The 20,747-nt window shown below is 41.8% G+C and overlaps 1 protein-coding gene and 2 pseudogenes across 1 annotated transcript; 2 read left to right on the plus strand and 1 right to left on the minus strand.

The window, feature by feature from the left end:
* Nucleotides 1-3,524: 3,524 nt before the first annotated feature.
* Nucleotides 3,525-4,478, plus strand: LOC144275162 (olfactory receptor 14A16-like). The gene has a single exon (XM_077834310.1). It carries the CDS (start codon nt 3,525-3,527, stop codon nt 4,476-4,478), a length of 954 nt encoding a protein of 317 aa, XP_077690436.1.
* Nucleotides 4,479-8,795: 4,317 nt separating this feature from the next.
* LOC144274097 (olfactory receptor 6F1-like) lies at nt 8,796-9,373 on the minus strand (annotated as a pseudogene).
* Nucleotides 9,374-9,548: 175 nt separating this feature from the next.
* Nucleotides 9,549-20,500, plus strand: LOC144274098 (olfactory receptor 6F1-like; annotated as a pseudogene).
* The last annotated feature ends 247 nt before the right edge of the window (nt 20,501-20,747 follow it).

Raw genomic sequence — 20,747 nt, forward strand, 5'->3', positions numbered from 1 at the left:
AGATGACCCCACATTTAGGTCACTAATCCTACCCTGCACCCTCCTAAGGCACATTAAATTTCAAAAGAATCTGACTAAGCATGTCTTCTGTTTTTTCCTTTTCTTTTTTTTTAGGAAAGGAGGACCTTTAAACAGAAATCATGGTGCAACCTCAACTAGAAGGGCGTTGCTGTGATGGTAATAATATTCATCAGTTCATTTACTGGTTGGGTACCCATCTTGCAGGTTTCTATGAACCCTGCTATTGGAATATTCCAGGAGCATTGAGATGGGATTGTGATGTTCAGCAATGAGAATCTCAGAGACAGGAACAAACAAAAGACTCAACATCACGGCACTGATATTTAGCTCATGTAACCTGGCCTAGTTCCATAGCACTCTGCCAATTTACATTCACTGAGGAACTGGTCTAATTGACTTCAGTGGGGCTGGGGCTGGGGCTGACTTACACAACAGCTGTTTGGGGATCTGGATCCTTTGAGTCCAAGGCAGCTAGAGGTGATTTACAGAAACTGGGGCACTGACCCATTCACTTCAGTGGAGCTACCCTGATTTGAACTTGCTGAGGATCAGAACCACTGATTCCAATTGGTCTCGGGCTGATTTCTACTCTCTGGCTCTTTGTATTTCATCAGTTTCTCTGACATGAATGTCTCGTGTAAAGTACACATTTTTAAACAGTGCATCTGTAGCCAAAGGAGCCTTTTATTTTAATGTTGTCTGCCGGAAGGAAAACAATGTTACTACTGCGAAAGAAAGAAAGAAAGTAAAAGACCTGGGCTATTCATCCCAATAAAAATTGAAGATCAGATGCAGAAAATCTCCACAACACTGTCCCCAGTTCTGTCCCAAGTGGGAATGAATCGCTCTGTCACCCTTACAAGTTATACTTGTAATTCATCTGAGTGGACAAAGAGCTAGGAAAGAGGAGCCTGGTTACGAATGTTTGACTCTTCTTTGGTTCAGTTTCACAGGCAAAGGATATGGGTTGGAAACTGCATCATGGGTCAGATCCCCAGCTGGTGTAAATGGATGTAGCTCCCTGGAAGTCAATGAGTCAGATCCCCAAGTGGTGTAAATAGCCCTCACTACTCTGAAGTCAGTGGAAGTGTATCAAATTACACCAGCCCAGGACCTGGTCCTTAGTTTTTAGTGTTTGTCTCTTAGTGAGGAACTTGAAGCAGCCAGGGCAGCCTGAGCTGTGGGTTCCTCTGGTGGCTGCATCCCAAGAGCTGGTGGTGCAATGCAGGAGAAAAACATCTCTGCTCCCCTAGAGGTGACTATGTGGAGTTAATGAAGGAACAGGCTATTCCAGGCCAGCTGAGACTCTGGTGCCAAGAGGCTCTTAGCTATTGTAGATCCCATGTCTGTGCTACAAATATATGTTTTATTTTGCCATCCTGTGGGGACCCCCTTTGTGATCCAGCCCTGCCTTGTTTTTAGCTAAAGGTCCTTCAAGAGATGCTGTCATCATGTGAGATGCAGGGCAGGTGCTGTTCCCCCTCTGGGGAGTTAGGGTCAACTAGGGCAGGTTGTCAGGATGCTTTGCTCCTGAGGTGAGAGCAGAGCTGGCCTCACAGCCCTGGAGACCAGATTCAGCTATTTAGCCCCAGAGCAGGGATATCTTGGGCTGTGACCTTATTTGAAGATGGCACAAACCAGGATCAGCTCGAGAGCTGGGAGTGTCTTTCAGTCCCTGATCCCATTTAGTCCATCACCTTTCACCCAAGCCTGCCCTAGGAGGGAAGCAGGGAGCGCCCATCTGTGCTAGGAACTGCAGAGAGACCCCTGCAACTCAGGACATCCAGCGAAGGGATCTGACAACAGCTGGTGAATACGACAGTGTTGGGGGCAGGAGAGAGAGAGAGAGAACCAAACAATCCTGGCAGTGGGTGAATAGATAGATAGATAGATAGATAGATAGATAGATAATGAGCAATGATTCCTAACACAGTCGGATCAAATGCATCGCAAATTGGAATAAAGACCAACAAAGTAAGTTTTCTATTTCAATTAAATATGTTAGAGTATTAATATATGGGGCAAATTTAATATCAGAAATATGAATTGCAATTAGAACTCTTGAAGACTTTTACTAACAAATTATGCAGATATCTAGAGATGATCAGATTTTTTTTTCCACCAGAAAAAATTGACTTTTCATTGAGGTTGTGAGAACCAAACAGTTTCAGCTGAAGACTGTTGGAACCTGAAAATTTTTAGGCATAATCAAAAAAAGTTTTCATTGTTATGGATATCAGAGACATTCCATGAAAATATATTCAGCTGAAAACTGAATTTTCCTTTGAAATAAAGTAGAAATTGTCTGACTACTCCTACCTGGAAACTTAGCTTTTTGCCAGGGTGGGGAACATGAATATTGTCCAATAACACCATAATTTCCAACCCCATTCCCTCTATTGCAAACGTGTTTGTCTGTTTCAAAGGGGTAGCTGCAGGATGGTAAAACTGAGTAAGTAGCAAAGTTGGTAGCCCAGAGAATGTGTTTTAAACATACTAACCTCTCTAAACTAAAGCTCTGAGAGTCGAAGCTCCCAGACAAAGCCTGTCTCTCTTTATCCTACCCAAGGACAGGCAGCAGGTTGATGGAACTAGAACCCAGATCTCCACTTCTACCATCATAGCCTCTGTCCCACACTGCTGCCTGCTAAACAAAAATACTGTCAATATGTGCACAGAACATGCACATAGGAAGACACAATCCATCCCCAAAAGAGTTCACATTCAAAGTACACAAGACAGACAAAGGGAAGGGGAGGAAAGAGAGGCAGCGGTGACTGCTCCATGGTCACAAAGTGACAGAGGCAAGACTAGAACAGAAGTCTCCTGACTCACACAGCACAGAAATAAAGTCACAGAGGGGAACCACACAACCTAGCAGTAACTGAGCAATGCGACCAGCCCATCATCACCCAGCAATGGGAGTGCAGCTGGGATCTGGTGCCATAAATCAACATGTAAGTAGACATCAGGCGGTATGTGGGATGTTGGGGTGGAATCATCACAGAAAAGCTGCCATGCGGGAAGCTGGGTGATTCTGTGCTGTATTTCTCAGTTAAGTGGGAATCAGACTGTGCTGACATTTTAGTATTTTAGTTGAGTTGGCCAAGTTGTGAGCCTGCTGTCTGTAGCAATAGGGGCATAATTTTGGCTCAAATTGTTGGATTTGGATTGTACTTCGTTCCATCTTTCATCCTGCATTTGATCAAGCCACATCTTGGGCCAGATCCTCAGATGGTGTAAACTGACCCAGCTCCAGTGACTTTAAGGGAGCGATGCCAATTTACACTCCTGTCATAACGCACCAGAGTAGTGCTCTGGTTGTGAGCGGTGAGGAGCCCTCACTACTCCAGACAATGGAAGTGACAAGTGCTGTACACCTTTGACATTCACATCATGAGACATCATGGAGAGGGGAATCAGAGTCATTCCCTCTCTCACTATAACCCTGACCATTGCTTTTCTCCTTTCCTCCACAGCCATCACACGAACTAAGAAAGAAAATGTCCAACCAAACCACCGTGACCGAGTTCCTTCTCCTGGGATTCTCTGATGTTCGAGAGCTGCAGATTTTGCACTTCATTGTGTTTCTAGTGCTTTATCTGGCAGCCCTGACAGGGAATCTTCTCATCATCACAGCCATAGCTCTTGACCACCACCTTCACACCCCCATGTACTTCTTCCTGATGAGTTTGTCCATCCTAGACCTCGGCTCCATCTCTGTCACCATCCCCAAATCTATGGCCAATTCCCTTATGAACACCAGGTCCATTTCCTATTCTGGATGTGTCGCCCAAGTCTTTTTCCTCATCTTCTTTGCTGAGGCCGACTTTGTCTTACTCACCATCATGGCGTACGATCGATACATCGCCATCTGCAAACCACTGCACTATGAGACTATAATGAACAGGAGAGCTTGTGTCCAAATGACAGCCATTGCCTGGATCAGTGTAATCCTCTATTCTTCATTGCATACCGGGAACACGTTTTCGATAACCTTCTGTGGAGGCAACATGGTTGATCAGTTCTTCTGTGAAATCCCCCAGCTATTCAAGATCGCCTGCTCTAACTCGTACTTCAATGAAGTTGGGGTTATTGAATTTAGTGTGTGTTTAACTCTAAGTTGCTTTGTTTTTATAATTGTGACATATGTTCAGATCTTGACCACGGTATTGAGAATCCCCTCTGAGCAGGGCCGACATAAAACCTTCTCCACATGCCTTCCTCACCTCATTGTAATTTCCATGTTTCTTTCCACTGGTGTCTTTGCCTACGTGAAACCCATCTCCAGCTCTCCGTCAACTCTGGATCTCGTGGTGGCTGTTCTCTATTCCGTGCTGCCGCCAGTGATGAATCCGATCATCTACAGCATAAAGAACAAGGAAATCAAAGCTTCCCTGAGGAAACTGACTGGGTGGAGGTTATTCAACAAGAATAAAATGTCTGCGTTTCTCTGATGAACGTGGTTTTATCTGTGTTGTTTTAGCAAATACAATCAACTGATGACATTACTGTCCCCATAAGAATATGGTGTGTGATTTTTTTTATGCAAAATGCTGTCTGTATAGTGGTAAATCCACACTAACTCCACTAAGTCAGTGGAGTTCTTCCAGGTTTATAGCAGTATAAGTAAGATGAAAATCTATCGATCTCATGCTTTTATACTGCCACCCCTCACCATGTTATCTGAGTACCTTCCACATAAAATCATTAGCCATTAGATTTCATGGAGTCTCTGGTTCTTCTCCTTTTTGGGGGTCAAAACTTTGCTTGGGGTATGATGGCTTTTGGGTTTCTGTTTGCTGGTGTGACAGAGTGGGATACGGCAGCATCAGATCATGAACTCTGTGTTTTGCTGTCTGGGTAAATATTGACATGGTGACTGCAGAACTCTGGCCTTGCTCAATAGCCGTCTATCGCTCTTTGTTCATGGCAGCTCTCCTACCTGAGAAAGGTGCATGTTACTTTACTGAAGAAAGAAGAGAAATCACTCAGAGAAATCAAAACTGAAGGATGGGGCCTTTGATTTTTGTTGCCTTTCACCTACAGGCCCTGCTGCATGGAACAAGTCTTTTGCTGTATAGGGAGTCTGGAAGTGATGGGTGGGGGGGAGGAGCATGGCTGGTGGGTCTGGAAGTCTTAATTTTAGCACATGACAAAGAGACAGGGACCTATTTAAGTGCAGAGTCCTACTCTGTGTCAGGTGCCAGCCATAATCCCATGTAAGAAGGACTTGCAGGAGTTTGTTCTATCTAATCTAATCTATCTGTCTATTGTAGGATTTCACACTGTCACCCACCACCATGCTATCTGAGTACCTTCCACATAAAATCGGGAGCCATAGCAAAGCCCCTAGTAGACCCTAAGGAGCCAGAGACTCCATTCCTTTTTTTGTTCTTCCCCTCAGGGTAAAAGATATGATTGTGGTATCAGTGCAGTTGTTTGGTTCTTGCTTCTTTCTCAGATTTTTTAAATTTTATTTTAGGGTTTTTTTTTTTTGTTTTTTTTTTACTGGTGGATTGATTTGTTTCTTTATGAGGTGGGAGTGCCTGGGGACAGGAGCGCTGGAAGCTCCCTAGAAGTGGTGGGGGCGCCACTGACACCTGAACCAAGGCCCCACCCCCACACGGCCTCTTCCCCTGAGGCCCCACCCTCGTGCCGCCTCTTCCCCCCAAGGCCCTTCCCCACGCTTGCTCCTCTCTGCCCCCTCCCCACCATCGGTCTCCCTTAAGGCCAGTAAAAAGTGGGAGAACATACCCCTCCCACTTTTAAAAGTGATGGGGCCATGGCCCCCTGCCCCCCCACCCCCATCTCCAGTCTGGTTCCTCTGCCTGGGGAGAGGCTGAGTGTTTGGATAGACAGTGTTGTCAGTGTTTTCTCCTTTATTGGGCGTGCCCGTATCTCATCTCCTTGATGGGGTTTTCCGAGCAATGGGTGAAGTAACATCCTGTATTGGCCCAATTTCTGTTGTTGGGAAAGACAAATTTCCAAGCTTACACAGAGCTCTTCCTCGGGTTTGGGAAAGGTGTCACAGCTAAATACAAGTTTCAGAGCGGTAGCCGTATTAGTCTGTATCAGCACGTTTTAAATTTTCATCCAGATTTGGGATAAAAACCAATTTCAAAATATTGGAATTTCCTCTACAATGAAAATTCCAACCAGCTCTAATTAGGGCTGGGACTTCCAAAGAGGCCAAAGGGACATAGGTGCAAAAATTCTATTGAAACTCTCTCAGGTTCCTTTGGTAAACCCAGCCTACGTCTTTACGCTCCTTTGAAATCCCCAGCCTTAATAAGTAAAACACTTTCCAAAAGGTAGGGGGATACAAAGGTAAAAGTTAAAGTTTATTTACACTTTGATGATAAGACTGGTCTAGATATAAATATACAAAAATAGAAATAAGTCAGGCATCAAGGGCAAGATATGTAAAGGTATTTAGGAACCTAGTGGGATTCTCAAAAGCATCTAGGCGTCTATCACCCATTAAAATCAATAGTTCCCATCAACAGATGATGACACTAAACTGGGAGGAGTGGTAGATACGCTGGAGGGTAGGGATAGGATACAGAGGGACATAGACAAATTGGAGGATTGGGCCAAAAGAAATCTGATGAGGTTCAACAAGGACAAGTGCGGAGTCCTGCACTTAGGACGGAAGAATCCAATGCACCGCTACAGACTAGGGACCGAATGGCTCAGCAGCAGTACTGCAGAGAAGGACCTAGGGGTGACAGTGGACGAGAAGCTGGATATGAGTCAACAGTGTGCCCTTGTTGCCAAGAAGGCCAATGGCATTTTGGGGTGTATAAGGAGGGGCATTGCCAGCAGATCGAGGGATGTGATCGTTCCCCTCTATTCGACATTGGTGACATCTGGAGTACTGTGTCCAGTTTTGGGCCCCACACTACAAGATGGATGTGGAAAAGCTGGAGAGAGTCCAGCGAAGGGCAACAAAAATGATTAGGGGGCTGGAATACATGACTTATGAGGAGAGGCTGAGGGAACTGGGATTGTTTAGTCTACGGAAGAGAAGAATGAGGGGGCATTTGATAGCTGCTTTTAACTACCTGAAAGGTGGATCTAAAGAGGATGGATCTAGACTATTCTCAGTGATAGCAGATGACAGGACAAGGAGTAATGGTCTCAAGTTTCAGGGGGGAGATTTAGGTTGGATATTAGGAAAAACTTTTTTACTAGGAGGGTGGTGAAACACTGGAATGCGTTACCTAGGGAGGTGGTGGAATCCCCTTCCTTAGAAGTTTTTAAGGTCAGGCTTGACAAAGCCCTGGCTGGGATGATTTAGTTGGGGATTGGTCCTGCTCTGGGCAGGGGGTTGGACTAGATGACCTCCAGAGGTCCCTTCCAACTCTGATATTTTATGATTCTATGATTCTATGAACAGTTATGTTTTGAGAACTATCAGTTAGCCAGTTTTTAATCAATTTACCGTTGTTTTTGTGTAGTGTTATTTTTTTAAATAGTGTGATGTTACCCTGAATCAAACCTTTAGAAAAATGCAAGTCTATTACATAAACACCATTGCCTTTATCAATCAGAAATGTCACAGTTAAATCAAGTTCATTTGATAAAAAACATTCTGTGAAAACATATTGATCACCATTAATTGAACTTCTTTCTCCCTTGTAATTCCTTTTGGTTGAAAAATGACCATTTTCAAAAACGAAATTGTTTGTAAAGAACTGTTGATTTAGTGAATTTTTGTTTTCTTTTTTTAATTAAATTTTTCATTTCAATTTTCGACAACATTTAAACGGAAAACTTTATAAAAAACATTATTGACTTGTTTCAATTAACCAACATGTAGGATCCCCAAACTTAGAACCTTTAAAAAGGGAAATAAATTTGATTTTTTGAAATTCTTCACTAATTAAAAAAAAAAATCCACCATCGTTGTTCATCATTCTGTATTTCCTGCATGTTGTTCTTTAGTCTGCTGTTTAATAATTTTTCAGCTATTGAACAAGGGAACAGACACAATGTCGTGTGAGTTGGCCAACCAGTCATACATCACAGATAATGAAAATTCTGGAGTTGCTACAAATTTAAACTTAGAACAAACTTCTGAGTGCAGATTCAGTGTCACTAAGGTCTTGATCCTGCACACGCTTTATGCCCAAGCTTTCTTTCCTAGTGTGAGTAGTCCCGTTAGAGTCAACTGGACGACTCAAAATAATATAATTTAGCACTTGAGTAAGGATCTCAGGATGGGGGCCTAAATGTGAATTGCTAAAAGTAATGTCCACATAGGGCCTGATCAAAAGGCCATTTAATTCAGTTGAAAGATGTTCGTTGATGCCAATGGGCTGTTGATGAGACCTCTCAAGAGATTTTAAGGGACAGATTTTCAAAAGTATTTGTAGCTACCACTGAAATCAATGGGATTTTGGTGCCTCATCTGCTGAAGTGCTTTGGAAAAGCCCACTAAACAACTATCTGCATCTTTAGACACCTAAATATCTTCAAAAATATGCCCCTTAGGAGCTCACGTCCGGTAGATTTTCAATAAAAATTAGGCTCCTAGAAGCTAGATCTTTCATGGTATTTAGGGGCCTATCTGAATCTTTAGGTGCCTAAATTCCTTTGCAAATCTGGCCCTTAGGCACTTCTGAACATTTTACCCAAATACCAAAGTTGTAAATGTAAAATTGGAACCAGGATTAAAAGAACAACAACAAGGACAGTTACTACCAAAGGGAACATGAGCACAGGCTGAGAATCAGACCCAGTAACATCTAAGCCATTCAAAAACAACTTCATGTCCCACTGAATACCTTCCATAAAGTCTCCTTCACCTCTTCGTTTCTCAGACTGTCAATGAAGAGGTTTAACAGCGGAGTTACAATAGTATTCAAAGTGTTGACAGTCTTGTTCATGTCCAAGGCATTCTGTTTGGAAGTCCTGACATACAGGAAGATGGTGGAGCTGTACCATATAATCACAAGAGTGAGACAGGAAGAGCAAGTGGAAAAGGCCTTTTGCTGGCCTTGGGCTGACGGGATTCTCAGTATGGTGGAGAGGGTGTAAATGTAGGAGACCAGAATTATTGAACATAATCCCAGGATGACGATGATCGAGATGATAAAAGCTGCCATCTCAAACACATAGGTGTCTGTGCAGGAGAGAATGATTGAGGAATCTATGCTGCAGGAGAAATGAGTAATGACATTAGTGCCACAGAAGGACAACCTAACTCTCAGAGATTCTGGGATAGAAATAGCCAGGAAACTACACACCCAGGAGCCAAGGGCCAGCTGAGCAGACAAGAGGTGCTGTTCATGATGGTGCTATAGTGCAATGGGTAGCAAATAGCCAGATAGCAGTCATAGGCCATGGCAGAGAAGAGGAAATATTCTGTGCAGCCCAGGGAGAAAATGAAGTACATCTGCAGGATGCAGCTACTAAAGGGGATGGTTCTGCTTTTCCCCAGGAAAATCGCAATGGTCTTGGGAACACAGGCTGTGGTGTATCATATCTCCAGCAAGGAGAGGTAGCAAAGGAAGAAGTACATGCGGGTGCGGAGTTGATAGCTGGCCCTCACTAGGACTAGGATGGCAACATTTTCTGCAACTGTCAGGACATACATCATGGCAAACACCACAAAAAGAGAGATCCGCAAATATTGACTACCGGGGAAGCCCAGAAGGATAAATTCCTGTATCCTGGACTGGTTTGCCTTCTCTTTTCCAGTCACAGGCTCCATCTGTCAAGATACAAGAGACCATAATTCAGGAGAAGCTTTGTTACCTGGATTGTTAGACATCACAGATACAGTTTTCAAGGGTGCCTGTCAAGGTTCCTTCCCCACTCTGAACTCTAGGGTACAGATGTGGGGACCTGCGTGAAAGACCCCCTAAGCTTATTCTTACCAGCTTAGGTTAAAAACTTCCCCAAGGTACAAACTTTGCCTTGTCCTTGAACCCTATGCTGCCACCACCAAGCGTGTTACACAAAGAACAGGGAAAGAGCCCACTTGGAGACATCTTCCCCCAAAATATCCCCCCAAGCCCTACATCCCCTTTCCTGGGGAAGGCTTGATAAAAAACCTCATCAATTTGTACAGGTGAACACAGACCCAAACCCTTGGAACTTAAGAACAATGAAAAAGCAATCAGGTTCTTAAAAGAAGAATTTTAATGAAAGAAAAGGTAAAAGAATCACCTCTGTAAAATCAGGATGGTAAATACCTTACAGGGTAATCAGATTCAAAACATAGAGAATCCCTCTAGGCAAAACCTTAAGTTACAAAAAGACACAAAAACAGGAATATACATTCCATTCAGCACAGACTATTTTACCCACCGTTAAACAAAAGGAAACCTAATGTATTTCTAGCTAGATTACTGACCAACTTTTTACAGGAGTTCTGAGCTGCATTCCTGATCTGTTCCCGGCAAAAGCATCACGCAGACAGACAGACCCTTTGTTCCTCCCCCTCCAGCTTTGAAAGTATCTTGTCTCCTCATTGGTCATTTTGGTCAGGTGCCAGTGAGGTTATCCTAGCATCTTAGCCCTTTACAAGTGAAAGGGTTTTGCCTCTGGCCAGGAGGGATTTTATAGCACTGTACACAGAAAGGTGGTTACCCTTCCCTTTGTGTTTATGACAGTTCCTAAATGATATAGAAGCCTAAATCCCATTACAAAATCATGTAAGTTGCTTAGGAGCCGAAAAGCTAGAGTTTCAAAAGTGTTTAGATGTCAACGTTGCAGACTGACAAAAATGCTTAAGCAGGTTAGGCACCTAATGTGGTTAGGTGTTTTTGAAAATCCCACTGAGCATCTATCTGAAGCTTTAGACATCTTCATACTTTTGAAAATCTATCTCTGAAAGATTAAAGCTCTTTTGAAAATTGGATTTAGGCTCTCTTGTCACCCAGGGCCAGATTTTAAATGGCATTTAGGCATGTAGTGAGATTTTCAAAAACACCAAGGCACCTAAACACGTTGAATTCATTGATGCATAGATTCCAAAGTCAGAAGGGACCATTGTGATCATCTGACCTTCTGTATAACACAGGACATAGACCTTCTCCAAAATAATTTATAGAGCAGATCTTTTGAAAAAACATCCAATCCTGATTGAAAAATTCTCAGTGATGGAGAATCCACTGTGACCGTTAGTAAATTGCTCCAAAAGTTAATTACTCTCACTGTACGCCATATTTCCAGTCTGATTTTGCCTAGCTTAAACTTCCAGCCATTGTATGGTGTTATCCCTTTCTATGCTAGACTGAAGAGACCATGAAGGAATTTATTAACCTTCTTTTTGTTAAGCTAAATAGATTGAGCTCCTTGGGTCTGTCACTATAAGGCGTGCTTCCTAAACTTTTAATCATTCTCATGGCTCTTCTCTGAACCCTCTCCAATTGCTCAACGTCCTTTTTGAACTGTTGACACGAGAACTGGACATAGTCTTTTTCCTGTTTATGCATCCAAGAATTGCATTAGTCCTTTTGGCACAGCATCACACTGGGAGCTCATGTTCAGCTGATTATCCACCATGACCGCCAAATCTTTTTCAGAATCACTGTTACCCACAATAGAGTTCCACATCCTGCAAGTATGTCCTACATGCTTTGTTCCTAGATGTAGACATTCACATTTAGCCATAGTAAAATCATATTGTTTGCTTGCGCCCAGCTTACCAAGCGATCCAGATCGCTCTGTAACCCTGTCCTCTTCATTATTAACTACTTCCTCATTTTTGTGTCATTTGCAAACTTTATCAGTGATGAGTTTATGTCATCTTCCATATCATTAAAGAATGTGAAATAGAGTTAGGATATGAACAGAACCCGCTTGGACCCCACTGGAAACATACCTGTTCCAAGACAATTCCCTTTAACAATTACATTTTGAGACCTAACCGTGAGCCAGCTTTTAGTCCATGTATTGTGTGCCATGTTATTTTTGTATCCTTCTAGTTGTTTAGTCAAAATGTCAGGCAGCACCAAGTCAAATGCCATAGAGAAGTCTATTATATCAACACTATTGCCTTTATCAATCACAATTGTAATGTCATCAAAAATGATACCAAGTTAGTTTGACAGGATCTATTTACCATAAACCCACGTTAAATGACATTAATTATATTACTTTATTTCTTTATTAATTGAGTCCCTTATCAGTGTAACGATGCTGGTTCTGGCGGGACCCAACGGAGAGTGCCCATTCAGGACAAATAGCTTCAAGCAGGGCAGTTACAGCCCAAGGCTGGGGTTTCTGTGCACACCAAGGCAAACCAAACCAGTCAGACAGAGAAGACTTTGCTTTTACCCCACTGGCTAACCACAAGTCACACAAGCAATTCCCTTAGACACCCCAGTTTCCCAGTATCACCACCAGTGCCACTCGTTATGGGGACAAATGGTGATGAAAACCAATAGCCCAGTAAAAGAAAAAAGGTTCTCTCGATCCCAAAGGACCAAGCCTCAAACCCAGGTCAATATACAAATCAGATCTGACCCACAAATCACACAGTTGCCAATCCTTTAGAATCTAAAATCTAAAGGTTTATTCATAAAAAGAAAAGATATAGACGAGAGCTAGAATTGGTTCAATGGAATCAATGACATACAGTGATGGCAAAGTTCTTGGTTCAGGCTTGCAGCAGTGAGAGAATAAACTGCAGGTTCAAATCAAGTCTCTGGAGAACATCCACAGCTGGGATGGGTCTTTCAGTCCTTGGTTCAAAGCTTCAGTGTAGCAAAGTCCCTCCAGAGGGATGAAGCAGGACTGAAGACAAGATGGAGGAGCTGCAGCAGCTTTTTATAGTCTCTTGCCATGTGGTCTTTCTTTCTTTGTGCCAAAGAGAAGCTGTCCATCACCTGGCCTGGAAACACCTGAGAGTTCTGTCCATAGGCAGGTCCCTGCATACCTTGCTGAGTCCCAAGGCGTGTCTGCTTTCTTTCAATGGGTCAATTGTATATCTGGTGGTCCTTAATGGGCCACCAAGCAGCCTAGGCAGAGCTGACACCAGCTTGCCTGGGGTGTCACGGAGAAGCGTAGCATAAGTTTGAAATACAGACAGTATAGAGCCAATATTCATAACTTTAACAACAAAAATAATACACACAAATAGACAGCATAATCAGCACCAGAAAACCATAACCTTGTCTTTGACACCTTATTTGACTCCCTTTATACAAGATTTGGTGCCACTACAGGACTTTGGTTGCAACAATGATCTATACGGTCCCAGCTTATGTCAATCACCTCACAATCAGCCACTCCCTTATCTTGCCTGACAGGCCTATAATTACCTTGGTCCTCCCATTTACCCTTTTTCAGTATTGGCACAACATGAGCTTTCTTCCAGTGTTTCAACAGTAAAGGCCCAGTGAGCTCCTCAGCTAGCATTTTTTACACTCCTGGATGCGGGTTATCTGGATCTGCTGATTTAAAAATGTCTAACTTTAGTAGCTTCTGTTTAACATCCTCCTGAGGTACTAGTGGGTTTGAGTGGGTGTTAGCCACCTAGATGCTTTTGAAAATCCCACTAGGTGCCTAAATACCTTTAAAAATCTGGCCCTTAGCTGCTGTTGAAAATTTTACCCCACCCCACACAGTGACCAAATTCATTTGGTCCACAGATCTTCTAACATCTGGAGAAATAAATGATACTTTGTATTGAATTCTGTTCTTCTCAGTCCTCCTGATGAGAAACAATCTCATCATCCATGGGAGTGGACGCTTCCTTCTGTATGCAAATAGCAGCAATAGGGAAATCCAGGACTCAGAGGGTGAAAACCAACACACCAAATCAGTTTTCCATCTCCACCCCAGTCTTGAATTCTGTAGGTCACAAGAGATGCTCATGGAGTTAAACAGTTAAAATGCATTATTGGATGTTCCTTGAATGTTCAAGTCAGAATCCTAGTGCCTGAATAATTATTACCACCTCCCCATCTCCCTAAACCTCAATCAGCTACAACTTACAACTAGAGTTTGTCAAGAAACAGGGCAAGGGAAGGGAAGGGGATCCTGATCATTTCATCATTTTTCCCATTGACACTGGAAATGTTGATGGCACTTTTGATCTACTAATTGTTCATTCAATCTTCAGCCAGTGCTATTCCTTGTCAAAAGTCCCTCCACGCTGTTAGCTGGGATTTTCAAAGGGGTTTAAGAGAGTTTGGTACCCAATACCCATTGAACTCCATTAAGTTACGGACACACGGCATGTAGAATTTCCCTTGATTCTGGATGTCCATATTAAAGGGATGATCTTGACTTGCACTCTGGAGAATCACTGATATGCAAATCCCATTTTAACAGATCTGCGGAATTTAGCATGAAGAAGAATAGGAAGAAAAATATCCCAGTTTCCCTGAAAATTTCCTTTCTTCTAATATTAAGGTAAATGGGTCAGTCTTGTCCTCTGCTATTTTCTCCTTCATGAATCTCTGCTGTGCTCTGCGGCAGGCAGGACTTGTCTTTGTTCCTCAAAGGCTCTACGATGAACATTTTACATCGGTATATTCCAAGGCAGAGAATCCTAATCTCTAGTTCCAGCACAACATTGCCAAACTTGAACTCCTAATCTTTTCTCCTAGATTCTCCCTCATTTTCCATTCTCCAGCTCATTTCAGAACTCAGCTACCCTTCCCAATACACACCTTTGGAACGCTGGGGTTATTTATGTGTCTTCTTCTGAGTCCAGGACCATGATTTTTGTCTTTGGTGAAGATTTTCAGAGGCAAAGAGGGCAATTCTGTGGCCCAACTCCCATTGAAAATCCTTTGACAATCTCCCCATTTGTATCAAACATTAAAACTGATTTTACATTTTGCCCAGGATCAAATTCTAACAACCAAGGAACAGACGTCATGGCTAGGCTTGGAAGGATTAGATTTTTATTGGTGAATGTTGATAAATGTCGATTTCAACACACACACACACACAAACTGATGAAAATGTATTTCCATCGATAATACTCAAAATTTACAAATAGGCAAAGTAAGAAAAATACTGCAGGAGAACTTATTAGAGTCAAAATCCAGTGATTTAGACTTTTGAATTCGGCTTACAAATGGATTAGTGAATGAATAGTGAAAACAGGTATGATCTGTTGAATTAAGGATATTTACTTTCTATAGTTTAACACGTGATGTTGACAATTTGTATTTTAATGGTTTATAGAGCTTTCACTTTTTGAATCTCAGTGTTAACTATCATTTGTCTGACACTCTCCCACGCCCCACCCCCATAATTTTGTACAACTATGAACACTGAAATAAATAAAAAGTGGAGAAAATGGTTGAAAATAAACAGTGACAGTACACATCAAAATTATAAAAAATAAAAATAAAATGCTGCCAAGCCTATCCATGACATATTAACATACAAGTGAGAACAGAACAAGAATTTCATACAGAATTATGTACCAGACAGTGCTTAATTGACAATGCTCTTTAAGTATAATCCCTAGCTTTTGTGCAATGCTTTTCATCAGTAGATCTCAACGCATTTTACAACCGGAGTCAGCGTCATTGTCCCCATTTTACAAAAGAAGAAATTATAAACCATAATAAATGTATCTGATTTTGCAGTGCCGGACCTTAGAGGCACATTCCATGCTCAGCTGAGACAGAAATAAGGCTTTGCCCTGAAGGATAAACGGTTGATTATCACTGTGCAATGGGATTTTCAAAGGAATTCAAAGCAATTAAAAATTCAAATCTCATTGTGATTCAGTAGAATGTAAATGCCTGATTCCGAAAAAACTCTTTTAAAAATCGCACCCATAATGATTATCCTCCTTATGCTAATCTGAGCTAGTCTGGCAAAGATAATAATACTTTGTACTTATAAACCTCTTTACATCTTCAAATCAATGTCCAGTCCTAAGCTATTTTATTCTACAACAGGTTGAAAAAAACTCCCTTTGTAGCCATAACTTCAGTGTTGTTTGGAATGGGCCCAATGCCCCTCTGTAGTAAATAATTAATCATTATCAATCCTCTGCCATATGAGGAGAAAGTAGGGCAGAGGGGTAAAGGATCTTGCTTAGGGATGCATTGGAAGTCAGGGGAAAAGCCCGGAACAGAGACCAGGATCTCCTGCCTTCTAATACCCTAAACTTCATAGTTACAGAGGGCCTGATCCAATGACAGAGGAAGTCAAAGTTATTCTATTCATTCACTCTAGTAAACTTGGGAAGAAATTCATGGTGCTTTTTCACCTGTAGATTTCAAACCATTTTACCAAGGTGGGTGAATGGTATTATTTCATTTATTTACAGATGGGGAAACTGAGGCACAGACCGTTAATCTGACTTTCACACAGTAAATGAGTGACAGAGTTGGGACAAACTCCAACTCCTTATTTCCCATCTACCAGACCAGGCTACAGCTGAGATTTCAAAAGCTGCCTAAGGGATTATGGGGCAAATTCTTAAAGGCTTGTAGGTGCGTAGTGGGATTTTTCAAAGCAGCTAAGTGTCTAATACCCATTGCAATCAAGGATTTTTAGGTGCCGAGATGATTCTAAAAATCGCATTAGGTGCCTAAAAACCATTAAAAATCTGGTTCTTAAACAAACAAATGCCCGTGAAAATGAATGAGGAGTGGGCATCCATGTGGCATTTGTGGCTATGGAAACCTAAGTCTACCTCTAAGAGAAATATCCAATCCATTTTTACATTCTTATCTATGCGGCTCAATAAATTACAGCAGCAGCGAGTGCCACAGATCTATCATATAGTTATTTTCTCTTCTGCATTCAAGAGTTGAAAAAGATGAGTGAAATTTAGAAAGTGAGAAAGTAAGTGAGAGAGAAGGAAGTATGTTACAGATGAACCAATTACTCACTGGGAAACCTATTCCTTCCAACCAGATATGGCCCAGTAGGTCACATTACCAAGTATACAAAAAATAGATCTTAATACAAGTGGTTTAAAGTATATTTCTGGGATCCTCTCTCTCTCTCTCTCTCTCTCTCTCTCTCTCTCTCTCTAGTGGACCTAACTTATTAGCTTTTGCTGACAGATCTAGCCAGAACAGACCCCCTTCACACATTATATTCTCTCCTTAGAATGAGGCGTTCTTGGATTCTGAGGAAAAAAATGCATTGCGAGCCATATTTTTTCCTCCAGCTATAAATCAAACATTTAAAGGTTTCATACACAAAATCTTCCTACTTATTGCACAAATTTCTATATTGATTAGAGTCTCATTGCATTACCATTTTGTCATCACCCTGCTGTCTTTTTCCCTTACCTGCTTCGTTTATGTATGGCAACTCAACAGGTCCAAGAAAGAAGACAAATTTATGTTCCTCAGAAGTGCTCTTGGGATTTGGTCTCAACAGAATTTCACTGTCTTCTCAAGAATGTGCCAAACCCCTGGCTTAGTAAGGACGGTGTCCTTGTTTAAAGAAGAGCATTGGAAGTTAGGAGACCTTGGTTCTGTGTCTCCATTGACTTGCTGATGGACCACTGTGAAATTGTTTAAGTTCTTTGTTCCTCAGTTTCTCCATTTGTAAAAGACAAAAGATCAGATTTCTCAAGATATTTAGATGCCTATTGAAATTTCCAGAAGCACCTCGGAACCTACAACTCATTGATTTCTGTGGATGTTAGGTGCCTCTGTCCTTTTAATAATCTCACTAGGTGACTAAATACTTTTTAAAATCTGGCCCAAAGTGGCTGCCCAAAGTTAGGCAACTACGTCCACATTTAGGCAACCTAATAGGTGGTCTAAGATACAGAAGTATAAAGCACCAGAGGCTAAAGACATTTAGACATCTGAAGATAGGCAGATAGGCACCTAGTGGGAATTTCAGAAGTACCTACGCAGGTTAAGCACATAACTCCAATTGAATTCAATGGGGTTTAGGTGCCTAGGCCTTTGAAAATCCCACTAGACACCTAATAACCTTTGAAAATCTGGTTCTAAGACACTTTGGTGCTTTTAAAATATTTGCCTCTAGTCTACACAAAAAGTTGTACTGACATAATGAAAGGTGTGATTTTATACCAATTTAGCTAAAAGAGTGCAACTTTGTGTGTGGATATTATATTGGTTTAAACCTCATGTATATCAATTTTCAGGTGCAAACTGAACTGATATAACCAGTTTTCAACCTAAGAGTCCACAAAGGCACAAAAGTTGCAGTGGGCTAAATAAAGATATTGAAGTTAAGTTGCTGTGTCTTCTCTGCATAGACAAGCCCTAGGGCCAGATTTTTAAAAGTATTTAGGCACCTAGTGGAATTTTCAAACCTTCTAGTTGCCTAACATCCATTGAAATCAATGTTTGAGGTACCAAGGTGCTTTTCAAAATCCCACTAGGTGCCTAAATACCTCAACTAACCTGGCCCTAAATCACTTTTGAAAATAGGATGGACAGTTAAATTTTCAAGTGCAGCTAATTGACTAAAGAGCCAATGAGACTTGAGCTCCTATGTCCTTTGTTCTTTGGTCCTCTCTGGCCCTGAGCTTTGCTGTAATTGGCACATTGCATGGCCTTGCACACCTCAGTCTCAATTGGTCAAAGGAGGTTGCAACTGACTCATTTTCAACTACCCAAAATGAATGCTGGTTTATAGATGTAAATGGTTATTTATGCTCCAAAATTGAGTAGCTGTCCTCTGAACTGCAACTTTGTATAACATCCCCACTCCAACTTGGGACTTCAGCAGGCTTAGAACCTGAGACTTTCTGCATAAAAAGAATTAAAGGTCCTCTTGCATTGTAGGAAGGAAATTGACAGGTACAAATCTCACGTGTTCAGTATTGACCTAAGTCTGCTCCCACTGACTCAATGACAAAAATCCTATTGACTTCCTTCCTCGGGAGCAGAAATAGGCCTATACTGAGAACTTTTGAAAAGCTCACCCTATTTAGCAGGGATTTTCAAAAGAGACGATGGGGTTTTGTTCACTTCTAAAGGAATCACAGATTGTGCTGAATGCCTAACACCCATAGGTCTCATTTGAAAATGATCTGGCTCCTGAATCCTGAAGAATTTACAGGAAAAATGTTGTTTTTTCTGTTGAAATTTTTCAGGGTTTTGTCAAAAGGACAACCCCCACCCCCCACACACACCCAGAAAGCAACTTTGTATTTGAAAATTTTCAATTTAAAACAACAAAAATATCAATTAAAATAAAATCAATCTTGGGCTTTGGATGCTGACCATGGAAAAAACATGTTTCATTGACAAAAACTAAAAATTGTGTTTTTCAAGGAACACCTGAAAATGGAATTTCTATCCTGAAAGTTTCTTTTTGGTCCAAAAGCCACTTTCCACTGGAAAAAAAGTTTCCACAGGAAAATTCAGGACAAACTTAAATTCACCCTGTGAGCAGGAAGGCTCCAGAAATGTAATAGCAATAGGATATTTTCAGCCTTAAACCATTATTTCCTGCCTCTTTTAATTATCTGCTCTTTCTGTGCATCAGAATCATCTGTATCCCACAAAGACACGGTTGTGTTTAATCAGTTTAATTTCATGTCTTCATTTGTTTTGGCAGGTAAAACAGCTGACCGCACTGGAAAAGGGCTATCACACCAGTGTGAAGGAATTTATTCTCCTGGGATTCCCTGCGACCCAATATTTGCAGATCTCGCTCTTTGTGCTCTTCCTTGTCACAGGAAATGTGGCGATCATAGTCCTAGTGGCAACCAGCCGACACCTTCGCACCCCAATGTACTTCCTTCTCTGCAATTTCTCCTTCCCGCAGGTATGGCAGACCACAGCTTGTATCCCAAAGACGCTTGCCAACCTTGTGTCCCAAAGCAAATCCATCTTCTTCGTCAGCTGTGTCCTACGGATGTATTTTGTTTTCTCCCTAGGATGCACAGAGATTTTCTCTTGGCTGTCATGGCCTACGATTGCTATTTGGCTATATGCTATCCTTTGCTCTACAGCTCCATCCTGAACAGCACCTTGACTGCTCAGCTGGATGTTGGCTCTTGGTTGTGTGGTTTCCTGGCTATTTGTGTCCCAGCATTTCTGATCACCAGGTTGTCCTTCTGTACCCTAGTGTCATCAATCACTTCTCTGGGGACCTAGCACCGTGGATAGTTCTTTCCTGCACAGATACCTACCTTATTGATCTGGTGGCCTTTATCATCTCCTTCATCGTCCTCCTGGGCTCCTGTGTCATAACCCTGCTCTCCTACCTTTACATCATCTCCACTGTACTGACAATCCCATCAGATAAGGAATGGAGAAGGGCCTTTTTAACTTGCTTTTCCCATCTCACAGTTGTGATTATCTGGTACGGTTCGACCATTTTCCTACATGTCAACCCTTCCATGCAGAACTCATTGGAATTGACCAAAATAGTCACCGTCTTGAATACTATTGTCACACCCCTGTTGAACCCTTTCATCTACACACTGAGGAACCCAGAGGTAAAAGAAGCCCTGAAACATGTATTCAGGGAAGCGATGTTTTTCAAAATGTGCTGGAGGTCATTGGCTGTCACAGAAAATGTGGTGAAAGAAAAATGAGTCTGCACATGGAAGATATACCAAAGTTGATAGGGTATTGAAAAAACAACAACAATCCCTGAGGGCCAGAAGTCTAAAGATAATTAGCTGCCCAACTCCAATGGAAATCAGTGTGAGTTAGGTGACTAAATACCTTTAACAATCTGGTCCTTAGTGTCTCATATCCTTGAACATTTACAGCCAGATTGTTAAATGTATTTAGGTGCCTAATGGGATTTTCTATGAGTTTTAAGGGCCTAGATACTTT

The sequence above is a fragment of the Eretmochelys imbricata genome, chromosome 14, assembly GCF_965152235.1.
Source record: "Eretmochelys imbricata isolate rEreImb1 chromosome 14, rEreImb1.hap1, whole genome shotgun sequence".
NCBI lineage: Eukaryota > Metazoa > Chordata > Testudines > Cheloniidae > Eretmochelys > Eretmochelys imbricata.